The 13,476-nt window shown below is 45.9% G+C and overlaps 1 protein-coding gene across 2 annotated transcripts in view; it reads left to right on the plus strand.

The window, feature by feature from the left end:
- LOC106587181 (copine-7) overlaps window positions 1-12,628 on the plus strand; it is a 38,370-nt gene extending 25,742 nt beyond the window's left edge. For both annotated transcript variants that reach the window (XM_014175267.2, XM_014175269.2), the window contains exons 12-16: window positions 4,820-4,874; window positions 6,085-6,136; window positions 6,459-6,592; window positions 10,637-10,873; window positions 11,478-12,628. In XM_014175267.2, coding sequence (XP_014030742.1) covers window positions 4,820-4,874; window positions 6,085-6,136; window positions 6,459-6,592; window positions 10,637-10,873; window positions 11,478-11,651 — 652 coding nt within the window. In that variant the 3' untranslated portion in view covers window positions 11,652-12,628. The remainder of the gene's footprint in view (window positions 1-4,819; window positions 4,875-6,084; window positions 6,137-6,458; window positions 6,593-10,636; window positions 10,874-11,477) is intronic.
- The last annotated feature ends 848 nt before the right edge of the window (window positions 12,629-13,476 follow it).

A 13,476-nucleotide genomic window follows, 5' to 3' on the forward strand; every position in this document is an offset into this window, starting at 1 on the left:
AAACACCAGGTTCTATTCCCACAAAGTATTAAACTGACTGATAGAACAGAGAAGCACCAAGCATCAGAACTAAGTAGCAGTGGCTCCAGTGGAAGTATTTGTACAGCCTCTTCTCTTGATACTACAGGAGCTTTGAAACATATTGACTACATTTGCGTCAGAGAAGAAAAGTACAATAAATCGCTGAGGCAACTTTGAGAAGTTGTTTCAGGTCGATCTCGCCGTTATATTAAAATGATAAGTCTGATGTATTGTAATTGTAATGGTCGTCGTACGTAGAGGACCAAGGCACAGCGGGTTGAGTGCTCATAATGACTTTTATTGAACACAAACAAAAACAAAACAAGAAAACGATCGAACGAACAGGATTGCAGGCTAAAACACACAGCTATGCAACCACATAAAACAAATACCCCCTGCCACGTCCTGACCAAACTACAATAACCAATAATCCCTTATACTGGTCAGGATGTGACAGTACCCCCCCCCCCCCCAAAGGTGCAGACCCTGGATGCACCTCACACAAAAAGAAACCCCCCAAACAAAAGGGAGGGTGGCTGCCGTCACCGACGGTTCCCGTGCTACACCCCCCCCTCCCCATTCCTCCTACTGTGGAGGTGGCTCTGGCCTTAGTCCACCACCTAACCTGTCCACCCTCGCTGAATACCTCTGGCTGAGGTGCGTCGCTGTAGACCTCGGGCTGAAGCACTTCGCTGTAGACCTCAGGCAGAAGGACGATTCTGGGAGCTCCGGACTGTAGGGCGACTCTGGGAGCTCCGGACTGTAGGGCGACTCTGGGAGCTCCGGACTGTAGGGCGACTCTGGGAGCTCCGGACTGTAGGGCGACTCTGGGAGCTCCGGACTGTAGGGCGACTCTGGGAGCTCCGGACTGTAGGGCGACTCACTCGGTTCCGGACTGTAGGCCGACTCACTCGGTTCCGGACTGTGGGCCGTCTCACTCAGTTCCGGGCTGTGGGCCGTCTCACTCGGTTCCGGACTGTGGGCCGTCTCACTCGGTTCCGGACTGTGGGCCGTCTCTCTTGGTTCCGGACTTTGGGCCATCTCTAGACGGGGCACTGTCGCCGGACACTCTGGACGGGGCACTGTCGCCGGACACTCTGGACGGGGCACTGTCGCCGGACACTCTGGACAGGGCACTGTCGCCGGAAGCTCTGGACGGGGTACTGTCGTCGGAAGCTCTGGACGAGGTACTGTCGTCGGAAGCTCTGGACGGGGTACTGTCGTCGGAAGCTCTGGACGAGGTACTGTCGTCGGAAGCTCTGGACGGGGACTGCGCACTGAAAGCCTGGTGCGTGGGGCTGGTAGTGGAGATACCAGACTGGAGACACTCACCCCAAGGCTAGTGCGAGGAGGAACAGGACGAGTTGGACTGGGCTGACGCACTGGAGGCCTGGTGCGTGGGGCTGGTACTGGAGATGCCAGACTGGATACACGCACCCCAAGGCTAGTGCGAGGAGGAACAGGACGAGTTGGACTGAGCTGACGCACTGGAGGCCTGGTGCGTGGTGCTGGCTTAGGAGACGCCAGACTGGATACACGCACCTCAGGGCTAGTGCGAGGAGGAACAGGACGAGTTGGACTGAGCTGACGCACTGGAGGCCTGGTGCGTGGTGCTGGCTTAGGAGACGCCAGACTGGATACACGCACCTCAGGGCTAGTGCGAGGAGCGGGAATAGGATACACTGGGCCGTGAAGGCGCACTGGCGGTCTTGAGCGCAGTACTGGCACCAACCTTACTGGCTGGATGCCCGCTTCCCCCTGGCAAATGCGGGGCGCTGGCACCGCGCACACCGGCCTGTGAATGCTCGGCCTCGACGCCGTGCGCATCACCCCATAGCACGGGGCCTGACCAGTAACAAGCTGCCTCCGATCAGCACGGGGAGTTGGCTTGGGGCTTAACCCTGGCCCAGCCAAACTACCCGTGTGCCCCCCCCCCCATTTTTTTTTGGGGGGGGCTGCCTCTCATGCATCCTACGTTGGGCCCGCTCTTCGCTCCACTTTTGCCGTTCCTCCCTCGCTGTCTCCACCTGTTTCCATGGCAGGGTCTTGTCCCCTGCCATTACCTCCTCCCATGTCCAAAATGTCCTCCACTCCCTTCTCTCCCTGGCCCAGGATCCTTCCTCTTCCTGGGCCCGCTGCTTGGTCCGTTGGTGGTGGGAAGTTCTGTAACGGTTGTCGTACGTAGTGGACCAAGGCACAGCGGGTTGAGTGCTCATAATGACTTTTATTGAACACAAACAAAAACAAAACAAGAAAACGATCGAACGAACAGGATTGCAGGCTAAAACACACAGCTATGCAACCACATAAAACAAATACCCCCTGCCACGTCCTGACCAAACTACAATAACCAATAACCCCTTATACTGGTCAGGACGTGACAGTAATGAGCTTTCTGTTTGGACAAAACACCACGGACTAGATAGAATAGAAAGATACAAGACAAACAACATCAGTATGTCAAAGATAGCTATTCAAGGCAGCGATATCAGACATCAGTGGTTGAGTAGTTTGAATTGTATTATAGAACTTGAAACTGGCTTTGCCACCGCCGAGCAGAGAGTATGTTGTAGGCCCATTTCTCATTCGCCCATTGTGATGGATCTCCCTTGCATTACAGACAATAATTAAGAAAACTATCCGCCCAACGTGACCCTGCATGCAGTTTATTCACTCATTTGTCATGATTTGCTGTCAGAGAAAATGTGTTTTCGGCACGTTGTGTTGCAGCCAATTTTGTTCTCGTACACCTCCATTGCTCCTGCAGGTTATTCCTGTCCTTTCTCCTGGATAGCGCTGTCCTGTGGGATTCATTAAAAGCAGGATTAGCCATTGACAGAATCTGCGTAAATCTCCCCATGGAGGGTGGTGGGAGAGAGGAGGTCCACTTTCCCCTTTTTTTAAGGAGTTGAGGATTAATTAAGGACCAAAGTGTTGATGGAGGGAACAAAAAAGAGAGCATTTCTATAATTCAACTGGGGGCAGAGAGAGAAATCACATCTGCTGCTTTCCTTCATGGATCCAAGATGTTTTACCAGCTCTCTTTTCCCTGGGTTGATAGAAAGGGAAAGGGAAAGGGGGATACCTAGTCAGTTGTACAACTGAATGCATTCAACTGAAATGTGTCTTGTCTTTAAACCAACCCCTCTGAATCAGAGAGATGGGGCTTTGAGTTTCTGTGCTTAGAGGGCAGTCTGAGCATCTTCCTCTAATGGACAGAACGGAGTCTGTGTGTCTGTCTGTGCCTGTGCGTGTGTCTGTGCGTGCCCTCGTGTATTACTAGGCCTGCTAGAGCAAAGGACTATGGTTTTGGGGATGACGTTCCAAATGTGTTGTACTGTACATCCACCAAGCCCAATTTGATTTAAAAAATAAATATAATTTTGATTGGCTTGCTTGTTAGATGCTCCACTGTCAGTCTTTAGAGAGAAAAGAATGAGCAGCTGTAAGAAAACTGTGAATATCGGGGATGGCAGCAACCTTTGCGCATTTGGCAACCAGTTGCCTTTGTAGGGGCCTTGGTTGTGCGGACAGCTTCTCTCTTTCTCATGAGAGAGCGGCATCCTGAGAGAGTATACCATCTCCTGAGACAGAGGAAGCCCAATTGAAGATGACTATGTTTAGCACAGAGATGATCATTCTTAATTCCCAAGGGTGGATGATGAGACCAGAAGGGTTTTATCATCTGTTTTTCCATTATTTTTTTATATGCTGGAAAACGTATCAATCAGCCAGAGATGGGATATTAAAGTTTAGAGTAAAGGGAACCCTTTAGTTGTCTCTAATGAGGGCTTACAGGCAAATCTTCAATTGAATGCTTATTACTTCCTGCTTTAGTGTTCCCAGCCCATGTCATCACTCTCTCCCCTTCCTGCTGCAGTAAATACATTAAAACAGCTCCTTTCAAATGCTGATGACTGAAACCAAGATGTTATTATGGAGACGTTCATTCAGATTGCCACGGTGCTCGAGAATCCACTTTTTTTTCTACATGAACGCAATGTCCTGATAGCAGAGACAAAATCATGTATTTAGGCAGTATTACTAATGTGATGGAAAAGAAGCTAACACAGCCCAGCACACATGTTCACAGTGCCATGGATTGGAGAGTGATAGATACACACATTCCCTGTCAGAGAGAGAGAGCTGTAACTCACTAATCATTCAATCTCATATTTGAATCCTTTCTTCAACCCTCTCTTTTTGCCGTTGCACTAAGAGAACTCGTTTTTTGTTTCTTGTCTCGGCTCGCATACTGCTCAGTGAGCCCCACAGCTCACCGTGTGATGAGATCTACTGTATGTCTAGTGGTATTTCCCAGCAAGCATTGCTTCTGTCCTACTGTGTCTTACACTCTCATTCTCCCCCACAGTTCCTGCTTTCATTCCTGTAGTGCAGTGCCCTCCTGACAAAGAGTAATGCATTCAGTATGGCAGAGCATATTCTACTACATCAGCTCATCATATTAGAATGATACCGATAATGATGTGGTGAATACAGCAATTGTGACCACACAATTACCACTTAGTGGCGGAGAGTAACAGAATCTCACCCCATAGGTGCAAACTGACAGCTGGAACATAGAAGCAGTTCTTAAATTGCCATTTTAGTGTCCTAACTGGTTAAATTGTAAACAAGTCTTAAAAGGAGGGATTTGCAGTGTATTTTTTTCTGTGTGAAAGAGATAAATTACAGTAATGTTCTCAACAAGTATCTTCCATTTGATCAGTGACAGTGTATTCTCTATTGTAACAGTGACAACAGTATTATTGTATGATTGATTTACTTTACATTTTAGTGACAAAAGATTTTCCGCCTTGGGATTTGGTGCCAGAATTCCACCCAATTATGAGGTGAGTATTATCTTGTTTAGTTGTTATAATATTTCCCCCCACTGCTTATTTTCACTCCATCCTCTCTCCTCTTGGTATTTGCCCATGCCCTGAGTCTATATATTGAACGGGCTGATTGCCCTATATCCTGACACCATTCGTCACTCTGTCAAAATCTCACATTTCAAATTTATAATTGAGTTTATTTTTATTCACAAGCCCCTTCTCTGGAAATACCAACCTGTCCCTGAGAAAATAACATGTTCTGGGGAATTAGAATAATGGCAAGCAGGCAGTGTGGAGCAAGGCTCCTTGGTGTTGATGGCCACTTGTCAGAAGGTTTCAGGAGCGAGAGAGGGGCGTTGTTTTAGCAGATTTGGCATGGAGAACAGAGATCTGGCTGTTTTAACTAGCACCCTGGGGAGAGGGTTTGAAGTGCCGCTCGCACACACACACACACACACACACACACACACATACACACACACAACGCTTTCAGAGACACATACACCACTTCCATCGACACACACACACACACACACACACACACACACACACACATCGCTTTCAGACACAGACTGCTTCCAGAGATGGAGAGTCACAGGCACACTGAAGTACTGGCAGGTCAACAGACAGAGAAAAGATCAAATAAGGCTATCAGGGTCTGCTTCTGTTCTGTTCTGTTCTGTGCGTTGGCTTATAAATAGTCTTGCCTACTGTAAGTTCTGTAATTATGGCTTAATGACATCTGTCTTGTCAAAGGTACATACACTGGACCAAAAAGACTGTTGTTTTGATAGGATAGAAAAATGCCACATCTGAACACTTTCTGTACCCCAGGCTGCTAAAATGCTCCAAAACCAAATCTGTAAATTCTGTATTGTTGCTGTAGAATAGTCCAAGAGCCCAAAGCTGTTGTATTTACCCAAAATAGTAAAAGCTCTCAAAAGGCTGTGTGGCTATGGCTTTGTTCAGTTAGGTAACTGGACCACTTAGTATCAGGAACAGGGTCATTCTCATACTCAAAGTAAGCTTTATGTGGACTTATGGTCCTATATTTTCATTTATTCCACCGCTACTCCAGACATTCAAAAGATCATAAAATGTGGACTGAAATAAATGAGTGTCCTTGAAGACCCCAGTTGTATTTCGAATGAGGCATAGGGATTTTGTGTCTACACTAATTTCCAGTACAACAGTGTCTGACCTTGTTTTATTTCCCAACAAACAGGTGTCCCATGACTTTGCCATCAATTTCAACCCAGAGGACGATGAATGTGAAGGTAACAGAGATGAAGCCTCCTCTGGGTACCTTATACTTCTGAACATCTCAGCAGCTCTGCCCGACCCTCCATCAATCTCTACCGCTGACATTTTACGATGAAAAATGTGCATACTGGATAGCATGTGGAGCTTGAGAGTGTTTTCCCCGCTCTCAGAATCCATCTTTAATGGACACAGAGCACTACAAATGTACATTTCAGTAATACTTTGTCCCTTAGTTATTTTGCTCCAGCCCACCTGTCTCCCTCCTTTCCTTCCTCAATGTGCTACTTTAAAGGTGTGTACCCACAGTCGAACGTCTGTGTTTGTGTGTGTGATCAGAGATTCAGGGGGTGGTGGAGGCCTACCAGAACTGCCTGCCTAAGATCCAGCTGTATGGCCCCACCAATGTCTCTCCCATCATCAGCAGGATAGCCAAGCTGTCAGCAGGAGAGGAGACCATCAAAGATGCCTCAGTAAGTGTCCCTTTACTGCTGTAATGGAGTGATGTACAGTACAGGCCTGTATGATATGTAGAAAAATAAAAATGTCCATAACTGATATCCCACCCATTGAGCCTCCTTGGATGAGCTGTCCCAGGCTCAGCTCAGCTTTTACACAATTAATACCAGTCTGCCAAGACAGACCATGTAGGTGTATGATTGTGTAGAAATTAATAACATGATAGTGATGTCATTCACTATTAAATGTTTTTGTCTAATTAAGTGATAATTCCCTAGAAGCCGTGTTTGGAGGATATTGGCACGGGTGTTAGTCTCGGGCCTGCAAACGGTGCCAATATATCCGCCAAACACCGTATTTGAGGGAATTATAACTTTTGTACAATGGGATACCAACAATTTCAAATAATGAGACATATTTCCATAATTTTGTAAAATTTATTCATACTATTTCGTCCTTTCACAAGATAGTCCCGACACAAATCTAGGATTGCTACCCAAGCCGGCTGGCTCAGTTGCCGGAGACACGACCCAGTCTTTAGTCTATTGACATTTGTTCTAAATGTTCCGTTGTCATGCTGACTGGCAACGTTCTTATCCCCTTATTGCTGGCTAGCCAACTTGGGCTAACAGTCACAAACAGTGCAGCCAGAATGACAAAAGTAGCTGCATTTGTTTATTTAAACTGTTTTCTAGTGACATTTGGATACAGCCATACCAATGAGCGATTTCGCCTGGCATAGAACATTTGCTCTCTCACCAGTACACTGTTTGGAGGAGCTAGCTAACAACACAGCTAGCACAATTACTTCAAACTGAAACTGGAAAGACAAATGTAAACGATGTACGCTGAGAGTCGGGAAGCAAGTTCAGGGAGTGAATACATTTAATAAATGACAATACAGCGCACCGACATGGAACAGGAACAATGACGACTGGGGAAGAAACCAAAGGGAGTGACATATGTAGGGCAGGTAATCAGGGAGGTGATGGAGTCCAGGTGAGTGTCATTATGCGTTGATGCGCATAACACTGGTGACAGGTGTGCGCCGTAACGAGCAGCCTGGTGACCACAGACAGCAAGGTTTATACAAATCTCTGCTGTTGAAAACCAAATACTAGTCTAAAAGAAATGGGAGATAATGTCTAGATGCTTTTTACAGTGGAGATTAAGTTTATAAATTGCTTGGCTGGGCTGATGAGACAGTGGATTGCGCGGTGAGATGGAACAGTAAATAGGCATTTCATAGATTTAGCCGGTGGTAACTTGTGAAATAGACACCGGCAGGAACTCGATTTTAACCAATCAGCATCCAGGATTAGACCAACCCATTGTATAAATCTATTATAATTTATTGAGGTTCTGCATAAGCACCTTTTTAATATCTCTCAATGAAGCGCGGTAAGGATTGAGTTAACAAGAATGCCCAAGGCCTTTTAATATCAATGTGTTCCTACATTAGTTTGCCCTCTGGCTATTCCCATTACATTTGAAACTTTTCCATCATTCTGGCCGTTTCTTCTCCTTTGTCCTTGTACTGATCTTCATTTATTATTCAATCATCCCTTCTTCTTCTGATCAGTAAATGAGACCAAAGGATCGATGCAAAAATAATTCAGGGCATGAGTTAAAACTGCAGCCGGGGCACTTTAATCCCTAAGGACTCATGGGGCATCTGAGAGGAGAATACATAGGAATAGGATGATACCCAGTCAGTTAGGAAAGCTAAGGCTAGCTTTTTCAAAAAGAAATTTGCTTCCTATAGCACTAATTCCAAAAAGTTTTGGGACACTGTAAAGTCCATGGAGAATAAGAGCACCTCCTCCCAGCTGCCCACTGCATTGAGGATAGGAAACACTGTCACCACCGATAAATCTACGGTAATCGATAATTTCAATAAGCATTTTTCTACGGCTGGCCATGCTTTCCACCTGGCTACCCCTACCCCGGCCAACATCTCAGCACCCCCTACAGCAACTTGCCCAAGCCCCCCCCCCCCCCCCGCTTCTCCTTCACCCAAATCCAGACAGCTGATGTTCTGAAAGAGCTGCAAAATCTGGATCCCTACAAATCAGCTGGGCTAGACAATCTAGACCCTCTGTTTCTAAAATGATCAGCCGAAATTGTTGCAACCCCTATTACTAGCCTATTCAACCATTCTTTCATATTGTCTGAGATCCCCAAAGATTGGAAAGCTGCCACGGTCAAGAATCCCACCGTATCTTCTCCACTATCCAATATGGTTTCCAAGCTGGTCATAGGTGCACCTCAGACACGCTCAAGGTCCTAAACGATATCATAACCGCCATCGATGAAAGACAGTACTGTGCAGCCGTCTTCATCGACCTGGCCAAGGGTTTCGACTCTGTCAATCATCGCATTTTTATCGGCAGACTCAACAGCCTTGGCTTCTCAAATGACTGCCTTACCTGGTTCACCAATTACTTCTCAGATAGAGTTCAGTGTGTCAAATCGGAGGGCCTGTTGTCCGTCTCTATGGGGGTGACACAGGGTTCAATTCTCGGGCCGACTCTTTTCTCTGAATATATCAATGATGTCACTCTTGCTGCTGGTGATTCTCTGACCTACCTCTACGCAGTCGACACCATTCTGTATACATCTGGCCCTTCTTTGGACACTGTGCTAACAAACCTCCAAACGAGCTTCAATGCCAAGCAACACTCCTTCCGGGGCCTCCAACTGCTTTTAAATGCTAGTAAAACTAAGTGCATGCTCTTCAACCGATTGCTGCCCGCACCCTCTGGACTATTCTGACCTAGAATATGTGGACAACTACAAATACCTAGGTGTCTGGTTAGACTGTAAACTCTCCTTCCAGACTCACATTAAGCATCTCCAATCCAAATTTAAATCTAGAATTGGCTTCCTATTTTGCAACAAAGCCTCCTTCACTCATGCTGCCAAATATACCCTCGTAAAACTGACTATCCTACCGATCCTTGACTTCGGGCGATGTTATTTATAAAATAGCCCCCAACACTCTACTCAGCAAACTGGATGTAGTCTATCACAGTGCCATCCATTTTGTCACCAAAGCCCCATATACTACCCACCACTGTGACCTGTATGCTCTCGTTGGCTGGCCCTGACTACATATTCTTTGCCAAACCCACTGGCTCCAGGTCATCTATAAGTCTTTGCTAGGTAAAGCCCCACCTTATCTCAGCTCACTGGTCACCATAGCAACACCCACCCTTAGCACGCGCTCCAGCAGGTATATTTCACTGGTCATCCCCAAAGCCAACACTTTGGCCACCTTTCCTTCCAGTTCTCTGCTGCCAGTGACTGGAACGAATTGCAAAAATCACTGAAGCTGGAGTCTTATATCTCCCTCTCTAACTTTAAGCATCAGCTGTCAGAGCAGCTTACCGATCACTGTACCTGTACACAGCCAATCTGTAAATAGCACACCCAACTTTCTCATCCCCATATTATTACTTACCCTCTTGCTCTTTTGCACCCCAGTATCTCTACTTGCACATCATCTGCACATCTATCACTCCAGTGTTAATGCTAAATTGTAATTATTTCACCTTTATTGCCTACCTCCCTACTCTTCTACATTTGCACACACTGTACATAGATTTTTAATATTTTTTTTCTATTGTGTTATTGACTGTACGTTTGTTTGGTTGTAACTCTGTGTTGTTGTTTTTGTCACACTGCTATGCTTTATCTTGGCCAGGTCGCAGTTGTAAATGAGAACTTGTTCTCAACTGGCCTACCTGGTTAAGTAAAGGTGAAATAAAAATGATAAATAAATAAAAAATACACTTATAGACCTCATATGTAAAATTCTTAGGCAAATGTAGGATATCTGTAGATGTTGAGGATTTTCTCATTCATATTGATATCCTGCAGGGAGAGAGAGGTGTTGATGGGACTAGAGATGAATACATAATTACTTTTCTCAGTGTTTCTCAGTCAGATTTCAGAGGATAACGTGTTACACACAGACAAACCAAGGGCACTGAAGTGTGTGGTGACAAAAGGTTAGCACGCAACCGCAACCCTCTCCTCTTTCCTCTCACCTCCAGCGTTACCACATCCTGCTGATCCTCACGGACGGCGTGGTGACAGACATGGCAGACACACGCGAGGCCATCGTGCGTGCCTCCTACCAGCCCCTGTCCATCATCATCGTTGGCGTGGGCAATGCAGACTTCACAGACATGCAGATCCTGGATGGGGATGACGGGGTGCTGCGCTCGCCCAAAGGAGAGCCCGTCCTCAGGGACATTGTGCAGTTTGTGCCCTTCAGAGACTTCAAAACGGTCAGTATTGCCTTCCTTCCCTTCCTCATTCTATACCTCCATCCCTCCACCTTCCCTACCTCCCTCTACTCTGCTAGTCATATTCCAACCAAGCCAAAAGAACAGAGGGGCTCCAAGGTCTCAAACTGCAGTACTTTTTATAATAGCGATGCTGGCGGCCATTAAGTCTCACAGTGTGACCTCCAAAGCCCCTTCAGTAATAGCATTACCCTCCAATGGGGCTTTGAAGACATGCTAACAGCCAGGCAGCCTCTCCTCTGCTGGCCTTGCCAGTGCTACAGATGGAGGAGCTTCAGAAAATCCTCCTAAGGAAATCATTTTTGTCACCAGGAAAGAAAATCCATTAATTTAGAAAAGCAATGATGAAAAATGCAAAGAATGCCTTGATATGATTTGTCTGTGCTCCCCAAAGCCCTCTTTCCTTTTGACCGCTGCCCAAACAACAGAAAACACAAATCACTCTTTCCATTCTTCCTTTGTTAGGTTAAAAATCAATTTGCCTAGAGTTTCATTGGATTTAGGTGCCACTGAAAATGATTGCTTTAACCCTTTGGGGTCTTGTGCCAGAACTGTCCAGACTAAAGCTGTGTTCTATTTTTTACAGGCCTCGCCTGCTGCCTTGGCCAAATGTGTCCTGGCGGAGGTGCCCAACCAGGTGGTGGAGTACTACAGTCACAAGGCCATCTGCCCCATGCCGCCTGTCCCATCATGTGACTCTCCCACCTCCCTTGCCAACACCCCTACAGAATCACTGCCAGCAGTGGGGACCACGGCCTGACCACATCTCAGTCCGGCAGAGAGAGAGAGAGAGAGGGTGCAGATCGCTGCTCTGGACCAAGAACCATGGTCATTAATATTAGTGTTGTTATCATTCCTTTTTCATTCGTACAGTGTTCACACACAGACTGGAAACTGAAACCTTTGGATTGTTTTCTCTCTCCGTTCGGATCATGTCCCTCTGCCTGGCTGTGCATCCATCTGCCTGTTCAGCATGATGCTGGAGGATGCATGCAGGTGAATCCCTCCCAGAGTTGATCAACTATGGTCACAGGCTCTCTGTCGCCTTCTTCCCTGATACTGGCACCTCGGCCCTCAGCTGATTTTTTTTTAATGACTTTCAAGGCTCTCCAAGGCTTCAGTCTGCTTCTCTTCTGTGTCCATTTTGCTCTGCTGTGTCACTCTTAAGTCTTACTGCCCATCACTGGTATTGTCTGAAGAGCCTGTCAACTGAAGGATTGGGGGGGGGGTCTAAACATATCAAAACATATCTTTCAATGAGGAGGAAAGAGATTCAGGTAACACTTTATTTTACTTTTCCGACATGATGCCTGCACAGAAAAGGTAATCACATACAGTACCAGTCAAAGGTTTGCACACACTGTAAGGTTCTGGGTGTAGCTGGCGCAGAGGAGTCAGGCACAGGACAGCAGAGATGAGTAACACAAAGAACTTTACTCAAAATATCCAAATACATGAAGTAATACCAAGCCCACAAACATCGGACCGAACTTACAATAAAACAATCCCCCCAAAAAACCAGAGGGTTAAGTAATGAACATGTAATTGGGGAATTGAAACCAGGTGTGTAAAACAAAGACAAAACAAATAGAAAATGAAAAGTGGATCGGCGATGGCTAGAAGGCCGGTGACATCGACCGCCGCCCCGAACAAGAAGAGGGACCGACTTCGGCGGAAGTCGTGACACACACCTACTCATTCAAGGGTTTTTCTTTATTTGTACTATTTTCTACATTGTAGAATAATAGCGAAGACGTCAAAACTATGAAATAACACATGAAATCATGAAATAACCAAAAAAGTATTAAACAAATCAAATCAAAATATATTTAATATGTTATATTCTTCAAAGTAGCCACCCTTTGCCTTGATGATAGCTTAGCACACTCTTGGCTTTATCTCAACCAGCTTCATGAGGTAGTCACCTGGAATGCATTTCAATTAACAGGTGTGCCTTGTTAATTTGTGGAATTTCTTTCCTTCTTAATGTGTTTGAGTCAATAAGTTGTGTTGTGACAAGGTAAGGGTGGTATACATTTACATTTACGTCATTTAGCAGACGCTCTTATCCAGAGCGACTTACAAGTTGGTGCATTCACCTTATGATATACAGGAGATAGCCCTATTTGGTAACAGACCAAGTCCATATTATTGCAAGAACAACTCAAATAAGCAAATAGAAATGACAGTCCATCATTACTTTAAGACATGAAGGTCAGTCAATCCGGTAAAATTGCAGTCGCAAAAACCATCAAGAGTTAACTGCACTTCAGATTGCAGCCCAAATCAATGCTTCACAGAGTTCAAGTAACAGACATCTAAAACAAAACACTGTTCAGAGGAGACTGTGTAAATCAGGCCTTCATGGTCGAATTGCTGCAAAGAAACCACTACTAAAGGACACCAATATTAAGAAGAGACTTGCTTGGGCCAAGAAACACTAGCAATGGACATCAGACCGGTGGAAATTTGGCATTTGAGATTTTTGTTTCCAACCACTGTATTTGTGAGAAGTAGGTGAAAGGATGATCTCTGCATGTGTGGTTCCCACCGTGAAGCATGGAGGAGGAGGTGTGATGGAGTGG

Source organism: Salmo salar, chromosome ssa26 (genome assembly GCF_905237065.1).
Source record: "Salmo salar chromosome ssa26, Ssal_v3.1, whole genome shotgun sequence".
Taxonomy (NCBI): Eukaryota; Metazoa; Chordata; class Actinopteri; order Salmoniformes; family Salmonidae; genus Salmo; species Salmo salar.